The sequence below is a fragment of the Mandrillus leucophaeus genome, unplaced genomic scaffold, assembly GCF_000951045.1.
Source record: "Mandrillus leucophaeus isolate KB7577 unplaced genomic scaffold, Mleu.le_1.0 Scaffold1011, whole genome shotgun sequence".
In the NCBI taxonomy this organism is placed as follows: domain Eukaryota; kingdom Metazoa; phylum Chordata; class Mammalia; order Primates; family Cercopithecidae; genus Mandrillus; species Mandrillus leucophaeus.
In genome coordinates this window covers 232,192-252,872 of record NW_012098222.1, presented here as the reverse complement: position 1 = coordinate 252,872, position 20,681 = coordinate 232,192, and the positions used below count along the sequence as shown (strand labels likewise).

At 42.7% G+C, this 20,681-nt stretch overlaps 1 protein-coding gene across 1 annotated transcript in view; it reads left to right on the top strand.

The window, feature by feature from the left end:
• Window positions 1-20,681, top strand: part of GAB4 (GRB2-associated binding protein family, member 4) — a 56,264-nt gene that overhangs the window by 12,304 nt on the left and 23,279 nt on the right. Inside the window, exons 4-5 of the mRNA XM_011975866.1 lie at window positions 7,888-8,194; window positions 11,890-12,097. Of these exons, the coding sequence (XP_011831256.1) occupies window positions 7,888-8,194; window positions 11,890-12,097 (515 nt within the window). The remainder of the gene's footprint in view (window positions 1-7,887; window positions 8,195-11,889; window positions 12,098-20,681) is intronic.

Here is a 20,681-nt window from a genome sequence, read left to right as displayed (position 1 = left end):
GACGCTTCTCAAAAGAAGACATTTGTGCAGCCAACAGACACATGAAAAAATGTTCAGCATCACTGGCCATTAGAGAAATGCGAATCAAAACCACAATGAGATACCATCTCACATCAGTTAGAATGGTGATCATTAAAAAGTCAGGAAACAACAGGTGCTGGAGAGGATGTGGAGAAATAGGAATGCTTTTACAATGTTGGTGGGACTGTAAACTAATTCAACCATTGTGGCAGATGGTGTGACGATTCCTCAAGGATCTAGAACTAGAAATACCATTTGACCCAGCCATCCCATTACTGGACATATACCCAAAGGATTATAAATCATGCTGCTATAAGGACACATGCACACTTATGTTTATTGCGGCACTATTCACAATAGCAAAAACTTGGAACCAACCCAAATGTCTGTCAATGATAGACTGGATTAAGAAAATGTGGTGCATATACACCATGGAATACTATACAGCCATAAAAAAGGATGAGTTCATGTCCTTTGTAGGGACATGGATGAAGGTGGAATCCATCATTCTCAGCAAACTATTGCAAGGACGGAAAACCAGACACCACATGTTCTCACTCATAGGTGGGAATTGAACAATGAGAACACTTGGACACAGGGTGGGGAACATCACACACTGTGGCCTGTTGTAGGGTAGGGGGAGGGGGGAGGGATAACATTAGGAGATATACCTAATGTGAATGATGAGTTAACGGGTACAGCATACCAGCGTGGCACATGTGTACATATGTAACCTGCATGTTGTGCACATGTACCATAGAACTTAAAGTATAATTAAAAAAAAAAAGACTGTTGAATATTGACCCTCACTCTCTTCTGGCTTGTAGGGTTTCTGCAGAGAGATGTGCTTTTAGTCTGATGGCTTCTCTTTGTGGGTAACCTGACCTTTCTTTCTGCCTGCGCTTACCATTTTTTTCCTTCATTTCAAACTTGGTGAATCTGACAATTATGTGTCTTGAGGTTGCTCTTCTTGAGGAGTAGCTTGGTGGTGTTCTCTGTATCTCTTGAATTTGAATATTGGCTTGTCTTTCTAGGTTTGGAAAGTTCTCCTGGATAATAAATATCTTTAAGAGTGTTTTCCAATTTGGTTCCATTCTCCCCGTCATTTTCACGTATACCTCAAATGTAGATTTGACCTTTTCACATAGTCCCATATTTCTTTGAGGCTTTGTCTATTCCTTTACATTTTTTTCTCTAATCTTGTCTTCACACTTTATTTCATTAAGTTAATCTTTAATCTCTGATATCCTTTCTTCTGCTTGATCAATTTGGCTATTGACACTTGTTTATTTTTCACGAAGTTCTCGTGCTGTCGCTTTCAGCTTGATCAAGTCATGTATGTTCTTCTCTAAGCTGGTTATCCTAGTTAGCAGTTCCTGTAACCATTTATCAGGGTTCTTAGTTTCCTTGCATTGGGTTAGAATGTACTCCTTTAGCTCGGAGGAGTTTGTTTTTACCCCCTTTCTGAAGCCTACTTCTGTCAGTTCGTCAAACTCATTCTCCATCCAATTTTGTTCCCTTGCTGGCAAGGAGTTGTGATCTTTTGGAGGAGAAGACGCATTCTGGATTTTGGAATTTTCAGCTTTTTTGCCCTGGTGTTTCCTCATCTTTGTGGATTTGTCTATTTTTGGTCTTTGATGTTGGTGATATTTGGATGGAGTTTTTGTGTGGGTGTCCTTTTTGTTGATGTTGGTGCTATTGCTTTCTGTTTGTTAGTTTTCCTTCTGATAGTCAGGCTTCTCTTCTGCAGGTCTGCTGGAGTTTGCTGGAAGTCCACTCCAGACGCTGTTTGCCTGGGTATCACCAGTGGAGGCTGCAGAACAGCAAAAATTGCTGCCTGCTCTTTCCTCTGGAAGCTTTGTCCCGGAGGGGCACCTGCCAGATGCCAGCTGGAGCTCTCCTGTATGAGTTGTCTGTCAACCCCTGCTGGGAGATATCTCCCAGTCAGGAGGGACAGGGGTCAGGGACCCACTTGAGGAGGCAGTCTGTCCCTTAGCAGAGCTTGGGCGCTGTGCCGGGAGATACACTGTGCTCTTCAAAGCCACAGGCCGAACGTTTAAGTCTGCTGAAGCTGTGCCCACAGCTGCCCCTTCCTCCAGGTGCTCTGTCCCAGGGAGATGGGAGTTTTATCTATAAGCCCCTGACTGGGGGATGCTGCCTTTCAGAGATGCCCTGCCCAGAGAGGCAGAATCTAGAGAGGCGGTCTGGCTACAGCCGCTTTGCTGTGCTGTGGTGGGTTCTGCACCATGTTTAAACTTCCCAGTGGCCTCTTTCTCCGTTTTACCTTCCGCTGGTCATTGTCCCTTTTTATGAGGATCCTTAGCCATTAGACTGCATTCTGCTGGCCTGAGGTAGAGACAAATGCCACAGATCAATACAGGTTAGCAGGGCTCAACTGAGGCCCTGAAAGGAGGCAACTCCAGCGGCAGTAAATATTAAATATTGACATAAATCTGAAATACAGATGCAGTTTTAGAACCAAGAGGTAGACAAAGGAAGAAATTAACAAGAAACTCTGGCTTTCTGGGACAAAGCCAAATTCAGAATAAAGGTAATCCTGATCTGAAGTTCCATAGCACAAAGCATTTCCCTCACAGTCACCTTATTCAGAAGTCTCTTAGAAGTCTGTGTGCATCTTCTGTTCATAGCCAGGTGCTTCTCTAGGGAGGTGGAGATGATTCTTGGACAAATGGTTGTATTTAGCTTGACCTGATGTCTTGTGTGGTTGTGGCCTGAATTTTGCAGGTGGTCCCACGTAGTTTGAATTGTGGCTCTACCTAATAGCTTTGCATTATAGGCAAATCTACTTAGTGAATGAAGCTTCACTTTCTACAAAATGTGGTGTGCAAATAATATGTATCACAGGTGACTGTTGTATTAAGAAATTGTATAATGTAAGGTTGATACAAGGCATGGAGCTCAGTCCCTGAGGTAGAGTTAGCCATGAAATAAACTGCTTAGTGTGGCATGTGCTACCTTCCAAATTTCCCGTGCCACATTCTCCCATCTCTCACTGTCATTTAGCCACAGTGGCCCCTTTCTCGCTTTGGAAAGAGCCAAGTTCTTCCCCACTTAGGGCCTTTGCACTTGCAGTTCCCTCTTCCTGGGATGCAGCAGCTTCCTCCACCACTTTCACATGCCTGGCTCCTTCTCATTCTTCTAGTTCAGCGGGTATTTTCAAGCAGTGTTGTAAGGTGATTGAGAGCATGTGCTCTGGTTTCAAATTTTGGCTCTACCACTTACTGGCTCTGTGACCCTTGGGCAAGTTACTTCTCTGCATCCCAATTCTTAAACTGTGCATTGGAGTAGTAATATCTATTTGACTAGGCTGTGAGGATAAATAAATTCGTATATATGTGTACATACACGCACATATTTAGCATTTGGAATGGTGCTCAGTGTGTAGTAAGGCTCTGTAGAAGTGATTGCTGTTATAAAATGTCACTACCTCGAAGAGACCTTCCTTGCCCAGGTCATCTTGCAGTCTCCCCCAGGCTGCTGTGATTATTGTCATATTTGGATATGTAATTACTGACATACTTGGGTTTATTTCTATTGTCTGTCTTCATGCTATTTATCCTGCTTGAAAAAAATGAATTGAAAAATGAATAGCCACTTTGTGAGATGGTATCGTGAAATTGAACATATGTTTAACTGAAGTTCCAGAAAGAGGTTGAGGGAGAGGAGAGAAAAAATATTTGAAGAAAATTTAGCTGAAGTTTTGCCAAATTTGATCATAAACAGTAGTCCACAGCTCCTAGAAGTTCAGCTGATTCCAAGCAGGATAAACACAAAGGAGAATGTACCTAAGCTCATCATGATCAAATCGCTGAAGACAAAGGTAAGGAAAACGAGGCAGGAGAATCGCTTGAGCCCAGGAGGTGGAGGTTGCAGTGAGCCAAGATTGCACCACTGCACTCCAGCCTGGGCAACCGAGCAAGACTCTGTCTCAAAACAAAAAACAAACAAAAAAGTAGCCAGAGGGGTAACCCACACTGTACCAGATTGACAGTCAGCTTTTATCAGAAACAGTGGAGGCCAGAAGACAGTGCACTGACGTGTCAACAGCCTTGGAGGAAGAAAACCATCATCTGAGATTCTACACCCAGTGCAATTTTCTTTTTAAGTGAAGATACTATAAAAACATTGTCACATTTTTTAAAAAGCTAAGAAGGGTGTTATCAGAAAGCATGCAATATAAGAAATGCTAAAAGAAATATTTCAGGCTCTTGGAAACCATGACCTGTGGCTTTTATCCTATATGTAGTCTGCCTAACAGAGTCTGATCACTGTAGGCACACATTTGTTTTTCTTTAAGTGTTCATTGAATATTTGCTAGCTGTGAGGCACAGTACCAAGGCTTTTAGCTGAGTCACTTCATATCCTTAGAACAGCCTGATAGCATAGGCACAGTGTTGTCCTCATTTCTCATGTGAGGAAATGAAGACATGGAGAACACAGGCCATGACACAGTCTGTGGTGCCATCATCCTAGATTCTCCAGTGGAAAATTCTGTTTTAAAATATGAAGGCAAAACCAACACACTGTCAGAGCATCAGATAGAAAACAACAGCAACAACAAACTAAGACCGTATGTTACCAGACAACCCACAATATGAGAAATGCTAAAAGAAATACTTCAGCAGTGTGCTTCTGGGGAGTATAATGATATTGATACACAACATGGATGCAGAAGGATTTCCAGTAAATTACAGGCACTGGAAGAAAGTGTTGGGAGGATGAAGACTGGAGCTGAGCAATCCACAGCTTTCAAGGATCTGCTTACAGATTTGGGAAACTGTATTCCATTATCCACCCAACTATCTTTGCAGAGCTGTCATCATCACTGTTCCCTCTCCCCTAGCCTCAGCCCAAATTCTACACGTAAAGCAATATTGGTGAGAGAACAAGCAGAGCCCATGAAGCCAGGCTGCTGGGCTTGAAGTCTTGCTTTGCCACTTTATGACCAAGGCGTTTATAGAATGAATGCAAAGTTGGCTTAACATTTAAAAACAGGCCAGTGCAGTTCATCACAGTAAGAGAATAAAGAAGAAAAATCACTTGATCGTCTGAATAGACGCAAAAAAGTATTTGACCAAATTTCAACAAACCATAGAAAATTAGTTGTATCTATGAAGAACCTACAGCTGACATCATTCTTAATCATAAAATACTGAACGTTTTGCCCTAAGATCATGAACAAAGCAAGGATGTCTGTGCATATGACTTTTATGTAGTGTTGTACCAAAGGGTCTAGTCAGTGTAACCAGCATTAAAAAGAAATGAAAGTCATAGAGATTGTAAAAGATGAAGTAAAATTGTCTTTATTCTCAAAAGGCATGATTGGATATACAGGAACTTCTAAGAAATCTACTTCAAAAAACCTTCCCAGAACTAGGTGAATATAGCAAGACCACAGAATTTAAGGTGAACATATAAACTTAATATATGGAAATACAGCTGCATAATTTACACAAAATTGAAATAATGCGGTAGCATAAAAACCCTCACAATATATGAGAGTAAACGCCAGCTAGAGTAGTAACAGTACACTTGCTATGCTCATAATATACATGCACCTGCACCACGCACACACAGAATCGTGAAGGCAGCAGCCTGGGCAAGACTTCAGGTGACTGTAAATAAGTGGCACTTATTTTTATGTTCCTCAACTCTATCCTGTCTGGCTGTGCCTCAATCTTTAATCTTTTTCAATCCAAGGCTTATTGGGCTGGGAGATTAAGTGAGGCCCAGGAGTTGATATAGCAGCAATGAAGTCTTTGGGACCTTCCCTGAGTCATTTTAGTGGTGCAGAAAGGGAACAGCCTGATTAGAGTGATGTCACAAAACAGGAGAAGAGGAAATGAAGATTAGCAGTGAGGAAACTCTTCAGAGTTTTAAGGTAAAGAGGGTAGAAAAACTGGGCCATAGTTGGAAGAGAATGTGGGCTAAAGCCAAACTTTTAGTTTTTTTCTAAGATGGGAGAAGTTTGTGTCTTGATGGGAATGATCCTAGTAGAGGTGGAGAACTGTTGGGGTGATGTCCATTTGTGAGCGAGAGGGTGTTCACAAATGCAAGAAGGTTGGCCTTAGTATGGATGAAGACTCTGTGCTCCCCAGTGACAAGGTCCAGGGCTATAGGCACCGGCAGGCTGGTGGGTGTGGAGGCAGATTCCCTTTGCATTGCTTATATTTTCTCATGGAATAAGAAACAAAGAAATAGGGGTGTTGGAGGTTTAAAGGGAGAGAAGTTGAGAAGTTGTTGCAAAACAGCAGGAGAAGAAAGCCATGAACTAGGTAAATATGGTAGGACGTTGGGCCACATGAGGGCCCCTTGAAGTTAAAGTGAGACCAGGCAGCATGGTTATGTAATTCTCTCCAGCTGTTCACAGCTGAATGGGAACAGGTGGAGTAGGCAAAGCATTAGGCTTAGCCAGGGGCTGTGGTTTTGCCAGATAAATAAGAGGAATGGAGACAGAAGCAAGGGTGTGATTATATTAGAGCCATGGAAAGGAAGTTTGATAAGGGGGAGAATAACAGGGATAAAAGGTGAGTGGGAAAAGGTGGTAGGAGTCCTAGAGTGTAGGTCTTCTGGGTTCTAAAGAGTTGTGATAATAACCCGATGCTTGGTGTCTGTAGTCCTTCAGGGTTGTATACCAAGTGGTTTGGGTTTATTTGCATAATAAAACTATGAGGTACTCAGGGTGGTGGTGGTGGTGGTGATTCCAGTAGCTGAGACAAGCTCCAAAGAGGTAAATGGCTTACTGGAAAGTCACACCTGGAGCCAGTGGAGAAGCATAGACTCATCCACAGTTCTCTACCATGGGTAGTTTTTTATCCCTGTGTGTGGTGTCTGCTCATGGATCACTCAGTCTTGTTGAAGAGATGGAAGAAGAGAGCCTGAGAGAAAATGTAATCATGCATTCAATTCTATGGGGTGGAGTAGTGTAAGGAGTTTATCTGATCACTAATACATACTGAGGACTTAACATGTACAAGACACTATTATAAGTACTAGGGATACAGCAGTGAACAAGATGAAAAAAAAGCCTCTCAGTGCTTTGGGAGGCAGCAGCAGGAGGATCACATGAGGCCAGGAGTTCAGGATGAGTGTAGGCAACATAGCGAGACCCCATCTCTGCAGAAAAATATAATATATGGTGGCGTGTGCTCTAGTCCCAGCTACTTAGGAGGCTGAAGTGGGAGGATTACCTAAGCTCAGGAATTAGAGGGTGCAGTGAGCTCTGACTGTGCCACCACTGCACTCCAGCCTGAGTGACAGAGTAAGTCTGTGTCCCTTAAAAAAGAAGCATCCTGATGTCCTGTGCTTGAGAAGTTTTAGAAGGGTTTTTCTGTGACTCTTCTAAAGCATCATGATATGGTAAAAAGCACATTTTACTAAAAGTTGGGAAACATGTTTTTCTGCTACTTGTTTACTGCTAATACTTCTGCTTCTGACACTGTTGCTTCAACTCACCATGCTTAGTGGAGGTCCCCATCTATAAACTAAGATGTTGTGGCTTTGAGAGTTCTGCTCTGTCTAAAGGTGCTATGCACTGAGGTCAGTGTTCTGGCCTAATGACATTGTTGCTATAAAGTGTTCTCACCCAACCTCCTGCTCTAAAGTGTAGAAATGCACCTGTTATTTTGTAGTGATGAGACTCTGTTGACATAGTGAGATGCTGTGGTAAAGTGCATTCAAAGTCACTCTCCACCTTTGAAACTCTGGGGAAATCCGAAAGGGAGACATAGGCTGAGTGCAGGTCCAAGTCCCGTCCTCAACTTAGTGATGTCTTAGATCCGTTAAAAGCTTGGTAATAACAAATGAATGTTTCCCCTCTTCTTACTCCTTCCTGGTGGGATTTAGGCCTGGAGGAAACGCTGGTTTATCCTGCGGAGGGGCCAGACTAGCAGTGACCCAGATGTTCTGGAATACTACAAGAATGATGGCTCCAAGAATCCCCTGCGCACCATCAACCTGAACCTCTGTGAGCAGCTGGATGTTGGTGTGACTCTGAACTTCAACAAGAAGGAGATTCAGAAGGGCTACATGTTTGACATCAAGACCAGTGAGCGTACCTTTTACCTGGTGGCTGAGACCAGGGAGGACATGAACGAGTGGGTCCAGAGCATCTGTCAGATCTGCGGCTTCAGGCAGGTTGAGGAAAGCACAGGTATGGGAGCACACACAGCCCTGTCTCAGGAGGGGCTGAGATGAGGCCCTCCGATCTCCAGCAAGGAGGGCAGCTCTAGCTGCCAACACTGCCAAGAAGTGCTGGGCTTGTGATGAAGCTAAAGGTGTTCTGGGTGTTTCTTCTGATACCTCGATATCAGTACCATCCTCAGTCCTCCACCTCTCCCCCTTCCCTGACCTCTCTGCACCTTTGCCCTGTCGCCTCTCAGCCACCCCTAGGGAAGACCTCTCCGTCGCCCTCTACTGGTCCATCTCTGGCTGTTCTGGCCCACCTACTTCAGACCGCCTGGCACAGTTGCACTTGACCCTTGGTGGGTTTGTTTAGGGGTGCTTTGTGAATCTTACTGATTTATAATCACTTAGGAGGGGACAGGTGAAAGGAGCAAATACAGAGTTATGCTTGGGTTTTAATAACCTTCACAAAAGAGTAGTTCAGCTTTTAAAAATGAGTTTTAAGTTGCAGAAATGCTCCTTCACATGTGTTCGGGCTCATCCTCTACTCACCAGGAAGGTTAAGGAGCAGGCTTTTTTCTTTTTTTTTTCCTGAGGCAGGTATATGGTCTAAATTGGTCATTCTTGAACCTGGTTGCACATCAGAATTGAGGGACATTTTAAAAATGTTGATGCCAAGGACCTGTGCCAAGTGAGTTACCTAGAAATCTTTGAGTGGTGGACCCAGGCATTAGTGTCTTTTGGAAGCGCCACTCTTTCCCACTTTTTTGGGAGGGTAAAATTGAAAAGAAAAGCTTCATTTTGAGTAGCAAGGGTCTAGGGCTCAGCAGATACTTCCTGTACATATTTTAGATTTTGAAGGTCACATATAGTCTCTATTTTATATTCCTGTTTTTTTTAAATGTTACAATCCTTTGAAAATGTAAAAACCATTCTTAGCTCATCAGCATCAGGATAACCTGGGAACTTGTTAGACCTGCACATTCTTGTAAGAATGTCAGTAAGTAGTTCATTCTTGTAAGTCAGTCTGCACCCCAGTCCAGACTTACTGAATCAGAAACTCTGGGACAAAACACAGCAGTCTGATTTTAAGAACTCTTCAGGCAACGTTTATTGTCAGAACTGCTTTGAAAGGATGTTTCTGGAGCTATAGGCCTTTTGAGAGAGCTGATCGGTTTTATAGCCATGACTTGGTGCTGCTAGACCCCCAGGTCTGCATATAAATGGACTCTGGGTCATGGATAGGACTCTACTGCCTGAGTGCTAGACAGGGGCTGTGGAGGTGAGGGTGGGTCACTCTTTCATCCTCACAGCCCACACATACAACTGGGGGCATGAAGGATGCTTGGGGTGACAGGACAGGGTGAGTGGGTTGTGGAAAAGTGGCCTTTCCTACCAGACTGAGGTGCCTGGACTTTATTGGGAGGGCAATGAGGAGCAGTGACTGTCACCAGGGGAGTAGTTCCTTACTATGCTACATCCTTTGTTTGATCAACGCGTACTGGTTGTATCACACACTGGGCTTGATTCTGAGAACAAAACCATTTCAAAAGAGATGAAATCTCTGCCCTCACTGAGTTTCGAGCTGAATGTATGGGGCGATGAGAGACAGGTTGGTGTTTTACAAGAATTCCATTTGAAACACGAGCAATTACTGGCAAGAAACTGGTTGAAGAAATAAACAGAAATATGGTTTTAGAAAGAGAGAGAATGCTTTGTGAGTCATCTTAAGGATGCAGGGCACTGTGGAAGAGCTTTCCATGAGCAATGCCGTAAAGACAGGACATGGTTGGTGAGAAACAGTGAAGAGTCACAGTGATGCCTGGGCTCTGACTTGGAGAGTGGAGTGGACAGTCATGCTGATGTGCCTCACCTAGAGGGAACACAGGCATGCAAGGGGCTCACTTGGAGCATCGGGGACACCTGCTTTTGGGGTGTCTGCCTTGCAGCAGGGAGCCCCAGAAAGGCCTGAGCTGCAGGTTCAGATTTTAGCGTTGCCATCCCTTAGGTGGTACCAGGGGCTGTGGGAGGACAGGATCATCCTGCAGTATCCAGAGTCAGGGTGAGGCTGAGGAGGGTCTAGAGCGGAATCCTGAAGAATAGCTCCATTGAAGGCAGAGGAAGCAGATCCAACAAGATGGCAGGAGCAGAGGCTCGGCAGAGCTTCCTGTTGCACCCTTCCTGGGCAGCAGCTGCGTTCATCCTTGGTGCCGTGGCTGCTTGGCCCCCTAGCATAGACTCTTTCTCCTCCACTGGTAGAGCATTCATCTTGCAGGTCTTTTGGAGCTGCAAGGCCATTGATTCTGTTAGCAGACATCCCACTCACCAGGAGACCTGCATGGGAGCTCATCTTGGAGTGCACATAGCTGTCAGTGGAGCTATCTTTCCCAGAGCCCTGTCAGATGTTTCTGTTGCTCACTGGCAGAACTTGTCTTGCCCAGCATCAGAAACAGCTGGAGAGCAGCAGACACTCAGGGGCATTAGCCAGCTGGGGTTCCTGCTACAGGCCATGAGGTGGCACAGCCAGAAATAGGCCAGATATCAGGGAGGCAGAAAGAGAACTCTGTCCCCTCTGATATGACTTGAAGAACGCTTAGAAGGCCACCATCAACACCACCCAAACATAACCCCACTAGCGATCACATCATTTGAAATTACACCTGTAGACCTTCATTTATTTTGAACAAGTTTTGCTGTTGGGATTTTTTATTGCTGAAAGTATGTTTTTATTTATTCTGCAAACACAAACTAAAAACTGTCTACGTACCTGGCCTCTGTTAGGTGAATGCTTGGGCCGTGGAGGTAACAACATCAGTTGCGGTTCTCAAAAACCCATGGACTGGGCAAGGAAGTGCCTATGATGGGATCATGCATATAATGGGAACATGGGCCAAGTGCTGTGACACCCAGAAGAAAGCTGGTCCAGGAAGTTTCAGAGAGAATATGATATTTGAGCAGGGTCTTAAAGTCTGCATGTGAGTTTGAGCAGAAGTGAAATCCAGGCAGAAGGAACAGCATAAGCCAAAACAAAGAAGCCTGAAAGAGGGTGGTGTGTGCAGGATAACCAATGCTGCCATATACCTTGGTTGTGGGTGTAGGAAAGCAGGAAACAGGTCAGACTGCGAAAGGCCTTGTAGGTTCTGTTGAGGAGTGTGGACAGGTCCTAGGGAGCAAGTCAGATGAACAGTGTGCTGGGCTTGGGGTGCAGCAAAGTACCACCTGTCCATGATACCTGTCTTCCTTGCCAACACATCAGGAGTCTGAGATGCTGTGGAAGGACAGGCAGGAAAGCGGGGTTTCCAAGAATGCGGCTTCAGTTGGCAAGCCTCACTTGACCCAGACAGCCTTAGCTTTGAGGGAGGCCATGATAGAGGAGCCACCGTGGAGGAGGGAGGTGGTGGCACTCACCACTGCAAGAGCTGTCTTGCCTGGGAGCCTGGACCACACTCCTGGACTGTGGGGAGTCACACCATCTGGGAGTGGCACAGTCATGGCCCAGGGCACTATGAGGCTTCCAGGCTGCTGTAGGGTAGGAAAGAGGCAGAGCATCTGCTCCTCAGCCAGGATAGCCAGGAGGCCCCAGCCCTCCTCTGGGAGGACACAGGGGCGGGCGTGTGAGAGGAAGGGTGCTGGGGCTGGATTATCACCTCTGCCTGCATGTGTTTCTGCCTCTAGCAGCCCACTTTAGGACAAGGATGCCTTTCCTTCCTGTTTCATTCACAGGCTCCCTGGGAAACATTTCCTCAGCCAGTCACGGCCCCTGCTCTTCTGCAGCTGAGCCCAGCCGCTCCCATCAGCACCTCCCCCAAGAACGAGAACCTGCATCTGGACCCCCTGTGTCTCACCATGTGCCGCCCATCTGGCCCATCCTTGCACCTCAGGGGTGTCTCTGCTCGCACCAGCACGCCAGCCAGAAAGCAGGACATGCAAGGTAGGGGACCACTACAGCCAGTGCGGGGAGTGACCCCCACAAGGTCTTGTTCTTTTCAGTCCCTGATTTTTTTTAAATTTCAAAGAGAAGGACATAAAATATTGTATCTTTCAGGTTAGCAAACATACATAACAAAATTTAATTTTTTGTTTATGTAGCCTTCACATTTTATTGGTTTTATTTATGTTGCTACAAAGTGATAATTGGATTCCTAAGAAACCTACCATTATAGAAAATCATGCCATGAAAATTTTGTTTGATTTTGGGGAAAAAAGGATTAGTGGCTAGAGTTTCAGAACTGCAAATAACAAAGTCAGTTTATGTGTTGGCCTTAAGAGGACAGCTATGAAACCTTAAGATTGATGAACAGATCCACAGCTCAGTTGAATTCTAAGCTGTGCTGCTCCCCAATAGCTGCAGTCATGGCTATTTAAATTTAAACTAATTAAAATTAAATTAAATTTCGAGTTCAGTTTCTCAGTTATAGTAGCCAGCAAAGTGACTAGCAAAGATAGGCAGCATGTCCATCACCACAGATGGTTTCACAAGGGACTCCTTGCTCTGGAACCATGACCTCTGCTTCTCTGACACCACTGGATGTCTCACAGGGGCAGAGCCTGCACCAGTTTTATCACCTGTAATTCCCAGTGTAAGGGCCGGCAAATGTGCAGAGGGGATGGGCTTGACCAGAGCTGGTACTCAGTTGCCACCATGGCACACAGATCACAGTCATATTCCTTGATTTGTTAGTTTAGAAATACCTAAATCATGCTGTGAAAATGAAGGCAGACAGATAAATGCCTGTGTTAATAGATTACTTCATGACATCTCCGAGAATATTTTCGTACATAATCTCATTGGAACCAGTCAAACATATGAGAGATAGCTAGAAAGATCATTTATGTCCATTTTATAGGTGAAGCAGCTGAGGCTCACAGCTATCAAATGGTAGAGGAGGGACTAGAACCCAGGTGCCCTCACATCTGTCCTGAACTCTTTGTCTCACACTTTGCTGCACTCCTGGTTTTCTAATTATTTTTCTGTAACACAGCAGGGGCTCCAACACTCAATCTGAAGGCTGGTTCCATCAGCCATTTTCCTGAAGCAACGCTATTCCTTCATTTGTGAACTTTCAGTAGTTCCACCTTCATCAACTGATACATGAAGATCTGTGTTCTAGAAAGATAAAAGAATTAACCAAGATCAGTGAACTAGTTAGTGGCAGAACCACACCAGTACCTGCCTCTCCTGAGTCCCAGACCAGGGATAGGCAGTACAGTGCAACGGAAAGCATGGCACAGGTTTGGCATCAGCCAGATATGGCTTCAAATTCAGGTTCTGCCACTTTTCTTGTTATCTTAGGCCACTTATTTAACCTCTTTGACCTTCAACTTCCTTATCTTCAGAATGGAAATGACTAACTCAAGGGCGGATGGGTGTAAGGTGGCAGAACACACATGAGGTGCACAGTGGCAGAAGCTCAGTCCATGTTACCTGTGGTTCTCCCTGTGCCCCTTTCCCTCTACTGCATGTATGAGTGCGTGGACAGAGAGAAGGGAGGTCTTACAGTCGTTCTTGTAAAAGACACAGTGCTTCGTGTTGGTGCCCTTCACGCTTTCACATGCACGTAGAACACTTAGTGAGCTTGCTGAGATGCTTGTTTTCATCAGTGAGCCTTGCTGACACGGACTGAGGATACCAGTGCAGCTCATCTGCAGGACACACTTTATGTAGAAGGCTTGGTATACTAACAGCCACTACCACCTGCACTCCAATGACACAGCTGAAGCAAAAGGAGACAGACACATAAATGTCTCTGCCTGCATGAGCAGTGAGGGTCCACTTTCTGCATTCCTTCCTCCTCTGTGAAATTCCTGTTAGTCTGACCAGCAGGAGTTGGTTTCTTTGAATCACCACAGCAGTTTTTTATGTTCTCTCTCCCAGCATTTGGGGCTGTCTGCCTCATGTTAATGGATTTCCATGTTAAGATGTTCTGGATGTTATGGAGGTTGTGTTACGGATTTCTGTGTTAAGATGCTCTGAGGACACAAGGCAAGGCATGTAGTACGTCTGCATCAGTACATGATCAGTGTTTGACGGTCGTGTGCTGTAGTGAGATGGCACAGTGGAGGAGAAAGAACTGTCTACAGCTTGGGAACAGCACTGCCACAGGCCCTTGGCCAGGCTGTGCTGTCCTCGCTTTGTTTTCGCTTGTGTGGATGAGGGAGTGAGAGGGCAATGAGCAATATTTCAGGGTAGTTTCTTCAGAAAAGTTCAAACACTGTTTGCCAGATTCCAAGGGGAGATGGAAAATAGGAAGGAAGCTTTCTTAAGTCCTGAAAGATGATATTGTTTTTAATGGTAGTGGCATAGCTTGCATCATACTAAATTACTGAACAGTTAGAAACTGAGACATTAAAAAACAATTGTTTGAAGGCACTGAAGAACAATTAAAACTCTGGCAGGAACTGGAACAGATTTGACTCTTGAGATAACTGAGATTCAATTTCCGTGGCTTTTCCTAGAACAGATCCCAGATATTCAGTGTGTGATGAAAAATTACTAGCCGTATGAGTAAATGGTAACAGTTGACCCACAGTTTAGAGAACTCAGTACATAGAAACAGACCAGAATAGACCCAGATTTTGGAGCTAGCCTACAAAGACTTTAAAATAAGTATGTTAACTTTTTAAATCTATGGGCAAAAAATGTACGTAATGGGTGAAGAGATGATGGATTTTGGGAGAGATACAGGGACTCTGGAAAAGGACTTAGAAATTCCAGCTCCACTGTGGTGGCAGACCCACTGCAGGATATCCTTCCCAGATCACAGATTAAAACTCTGGACACATACAAAGTATGATTACCCAAAGACCCTGGGAAGTAAATGAAAGGAGGCAGAGAGTGGACTGGAGAAAAACTTGGAGCAGTGAATATGCAGAGGTCAATTTTCTGTCTTCTATGGATTTGCCTCCAGGGTGCGCCCACACAAAGCAACACAGTGGGGCCAGTGGTTAGAACTTTCCTGGAAACCCCGTCTTTCTAGGTAGAGGAACCAGAAAAGAGCCCGGTGGAGCTGGAAAGGATTCTAGAGCAGAGTGAGCTGGAGAAGGGATCTGCTAATTCTGAGCATGAAACCACCAAAGTCTTATGCTCACCTTGAGCTACACATGTGTGGAAAGTCCCAAAACACTGTAACAGAGCTATATGAACTGAGCACAGCTTGGAACTGCCACATGTAGGAGAGATGGAACTTGCAGTCTCAACCTAACCAGCTTGATTTTCTGCAGAATCCAAAACATCAACATTCTCCCAAGGATTATGGCAACCCACAGTCTACACAAAACACAACATGCACAACATTCAGGATGCTATTCACAATTTCTCAGCTTACGGAGAACCAGTAGAATTTAACCAGTTCTAATTGGAAGACATAGATGTGAACCTCAAGATAATACAGATGTTGGATATCTATTCAGCAGTGAGATTGCCGGATCACACGGTAGTTCTGGTTTTAGTTTTTTGAGGAACCTTCATACTGTTTTCCATAGTGGCTGTGCTAATTTACATTCCTACAAAGAATATATAGAGTGTTTCCATTTCTCCATGCCCTTGCCAGCATTTGTTATTATCTTTTTGATAATAGCCATTTTAACTGGGGGAGATGATATCTCATTGTGGTTTTGATGTGCATTTTTCTAATGACTAGTGATGTTGATAATTTTTTCATTTACCTGTTGGCCATTTGGATATCTTCTTTGAAGAAATGTCTGTCCAGATCTTTTGTCCATTTTGTAATCTGATTATTTGATTTTTTGTTCATTGAGTTGTTTGAGTTCCTTATATATTCTATTAATTTCTTAATGGATGAATAGTTTGAAAATACTTTCTCTGATTGCATAGATTGTCTCTTCACTTTGTTAATTTTTCCCTTTGCTATATAGAAGCTTTTTAGCTTGATATAATCCCATTTGTCAGTTTTTGCTTTGATTACTTGTGCATTTGAGGTCTTATGCAAGAACGTTTTGGCTAGACCAGTGTTTTGAAGTGTTTTCTCAATGTTTTCTTCTAGATGTTTCATGGTTTCAGGTCTTACATTTACATGTTTAATCAGTCTGGAGTTGATTTTTGTATAGGGTGAGAGATAGGGCTCTAGTTTCATTCATACATTCACATGGATATTTATTTTTCCTAGCACCATTTATTGAAGAGACTATTCTTTCCCCAGTGTATACTCTTGGCATCTTTGTTGAAAATGAGTTGACTGTAAATGCATGAATTTATTTCTGGAATCTGTATTCTGTTCCACTGGCCTGTATGTCCATTTTTAAGTCAGTGCCATGCTGTTTTGATTATAGCTTTGTAGTATATTTTGAGGTCAGGTAATATGAGTCCTCCGGTTTTGTTCTTTTTTGCTCAGAGTTGCTTTGGCTGTTCTGATTCTTGTGTGGTTTCACAAAAATTTTAAGAGTTTTTGTTTCTATTTCTGTAGAGAATACAGAATGGTATTTTGATAGGCATTGACTCTGCAGGTTTCTTTAGATAGTGTTGGGATGATAAGACCCAACACCAGGCCATGGGGGCTACGAAGTCTGGCGGAGTCAAAGGATTGAAAAAAGACAAGTTAAGAGTGAAGGTGGGACCAGGGGGCCAATGCTAGTATGGAGGGTGCAAAGGTCCCAAGCTCTGGGAGCCTATGCTATTTGTTGGTGATCAAACAAAGAAACAGGTGGTGAGGATGTGGAGATTGAAAGGTAGCGATGCGTCAAGGGCATGATCTATAGCTATGATGGTTTAGCATTTTCTTTGAAGCATACAGAACATGTTCTGCTACTTGAGATAATGGGAAACATGTTCTTCTAGTTTAAGATACAATCAATCTATGAGCCTGGGAGGGCTAGAAGCAAGGAGCCACCAAGTCTAGACACTTTCCAGAGGCCACTAGGGGTTTTATGCCCTGAGTCCTGGATTCTATCCAAGCCACGAGGGGTTTTATGCCTTGGACTTAGATTATAGTGTGGCAGGGCAGCCTTCCACCCTTTGGCACAGAACTTGGTGTTCCAAAGGCCAAGAGGGGTTTTAGACCCTGGACCCTGGACATGTTCCAAGACTCTTTTACATTATTTCAGACATGCAAGCCCTGCCTCAGCTTTTTTCCCAACACTCAGATTTTCCCTGACAGAAGTCAGGTAATATGATTCCTCCAGTTTTGTTCTTTTTGCTCAGGGTTGCTTTGGCTGTTCTGATTCTTGTGTGGTTTCATATAACTTTTAGAATTTTTGTTTCTGTTTCCATAGAGAATACTGAATGGTATTTTGATAGGCATTGATTTTGCAGATTTCTTTAGGTAGTATGAACATTTTAACAATATTAATTTTTATAATCATGATCATGGGATATTGTTCCATTTTCATGTCCTTTTAAATTTTTTTAATAAGCATTTTATAGTTTCGTTGTTGAGATCTTTTACTTCTTTAAGGTTATTTCTAAGTGTTTTTTTGTAGCTACTGTAAATGGGATTGCTTTCTTAATTTCTTTTTTAGACTTTGCTGTTGACATAGAGAAATACTACTGATTTTTACACATTGATTTTGTATTCTGCATCTTTGCTGAATTTATTTATCCATTCCAACAACCTTTTGGCATTTTAAAGTTTTCCCAAATATAAGATTATATTTTTTGCAAACAAGGGCAATTTTACTTCTTCCTTTTCAATTTGGATGCCCTTTCTCCCTTCTCATTGCTCTGGCTAGGACTTCTAGTACCATGTTGAATAACAGTGTGAAAGTGGGCATTCTTGTCTTATTCCAGATTTTAGAGGAAAGGCTTTTAATTTTTCCCTGTTCAGTATGATGCTAGCTGTGGGTTTTGCATATAAAACCTTTTATTGTTTTGAGGTATGTTCCTTCTATACCTGGTTTGTTGAGAGTTTTTATTGTGAAGGGATGTAGCATTTTATCAAATAACTTTTTGTCATATTTTGAAATGATCACATGATTTTTGTTTTTGAGTCTATTCATGTGGTGTATCGTGTTTATTTATTTGCATATGTTGAACCCACCTTGCATCCCTGAGATGAATCTTACTTGATCAAGATGAATTATCTTTATAATATATCGTTATAAACATCAGGGATGTTTCCTTTTTTATTGTAGCTTTGTCTGTTTTTGGTATCAGGATAGTGCTTTATAGGATGAGTTTGGAAGTATTCCATCCTCCTCAACATTTTGGAATAGCTTGAGAAGAATTGATGTTAGTTCTTTAGATGTTTGGTGGAAATCAGCAGTGAAGCCATCAGGTCTTGAGTTTTTCTTTGATGGGAGTTTCTTTATTACTGCATGTATCTTGCGATTTGTTGGTCTGTTCAGGTTTTCTATTTCTTCATGATTCAACGTTGCTAGGTTGTATTTGTGTAGGAATTAATCCGTATCTTCCAGGTTTTCCAATTTTTGGCATATTGTTGCTCATAATAATCTCTGATGGTCCTTTGAATTTTTGCCTTATCAGATGTAATGTCTCCTTTTTGTCTCTAATTTTATTTAAGGCTTGACTCATTTTTTTGTTAATCTAGCTAAAGGATTTCAATTTTGTTTATCTTTTCAAAAAAACAAAGTTTTTGTTTCATTGATATTTTATTTTATTCACTCTAAATTTTATTTATTTCTGCTCTGAACTGTAATATTTATTTCCTTCTAATTTGGGGTTTGTTTTTTCTTACTTTTCTACTTTTTTAAGGGGCATCATTTAGTTTTTTTCTACCCCACACTATATTTTATTTTATATTTATTTAGTTATTTTTATTATACTTTAAATTCTGGGATACATGTGCAGAACACGCAGGTTTGTTACATAGGTATACACATGCCATCCATAGTGGTTTCCCGCATCCATCAACCCGTCATCTACATTAAGTGTTTCTCCTAATGCTATCCCTCCCCTGTCTCCCCGCCTCTTGACAGGCCCTGGTGTGTGATGTTTCCCTCCCTATGTCCATGTGGTCTCATTGTTCACCTCCTACTTATGAGTGAGAACATGCGGTGTTTGGTTTTCTGTTCTAGTGTAAGTTTGCTGACAATAATGGTTTCCAGCTTCATTCATGTCCCTGCCAAAGGTGTGAACTCATTCCTTTTTATGGCTGCATAGTATTCCATGGTGTATATGTGCTGCATTTTCTTTATCCAGTCTATCATTGAGGGGCATTGTGTTGGTTCCAAGTCTTTGCTGTTGTGAATAGTGCTGCAGTAAACATACGAGTGCATGTATCTTTCTAGTAGAATGATTTGTAATCCTTTGGGTATATATCCAGTAATAGGATTGCTAGGTCAAATGGTATTTCTAGTTGTAGATCCTTGAGGAATCGCCGCACTGTCTTTCACAATGGTTGAACTAATTTACACTCCCACCAACAGTGTACAAATGTTCCTATTTCTCCAAATCCTCTCCAGCATCTGTTGTTTCCTGACTTTTTAATGATCACCATTCTAACTGGCATGAGATGGTATCTTGTGGTTTTGATTTGCATTTCTTTAATGACCAGTGATGATGAGCTTTTTTCATATGTTTGTTGGCCACATAAATGTCTTCCTCTGAGAAGCATCTGTTCATATCCTTCGGCCCCTTTTTGATGGGATTGTTTGGATTTTTCTTGTAAATTTGTTTAAGTTCTTTGTAGATTCTGGGTATTAGCCCTTTGCCAGATGGATAGATTGCAGAAATATTCTCCCATTCTGTTGGTTGCCTGTTCACTCTGATGATAGTTTCTTTTGCTGTGCAGAAGCTGGTTAGCTTAATTAGTCCTATTTGTCAATTTTGGCTTTTGTTGCCATAGATTTTGGTGCTTTAGTCATGAAGTCTCTGCCCATGCCTGTTTGCTTAATGGTATTGCCTAGTTTTTTTTCCCCATGATTTTTGTGGTTTTAGGTCTTACTTTTAAGTCTTTAATCCACCTTGAGTTAATTTTTGTATAAGGTGTAAGGAAGGGATCCAGTTTCAGTTTTCTGCATATGGCTATCCAATTTTCCCAACACCATTTATTAAACAGGGAATCCTGTCCCCATTGCTTGTTTTTGTCAGGTTTGTCAAAGATCAGATGGTTGTAGATGTGTGGTTATTTCTGAGGCCTCTGTTATGTTCCATTGGTCTATATCTCTGTTTTGGTACCAGTAGCATGCTGTTTTGGTGCCTATAGCCTCATAGTATAGCTTGAAGTCAGGTAGCATGATGCTGCCAGGTTGTTCTTTTTGCTTAGGACTGTTGTGGCAATACGGGCTCTTTTTTGGTTTCATATGAAATTTAAAGTACATTTTTCTAATACTGTGAAGAAAGTCTAATTCTGTGAAGAAAGTAGTTTGATGGGAATAGCCTTGAATCTGTAAATTTCTTTGGGCAGTATGGCCATTTTCACAATATTGATTCTTCCTATCCACGAGCATGGAATGTTTTTCCATTTGTTTGTGTCCTCTCTTATTTCCTTGAGCAGTGAGTGGTTTGTAGTTCTCCTTGACGAGGTCCTTCACATCCCTTGTAAGTTCTATTCCTAGGCATTTTATTCTCTTTGAAGCAGTTGTGAATGGGAGTTCACTCA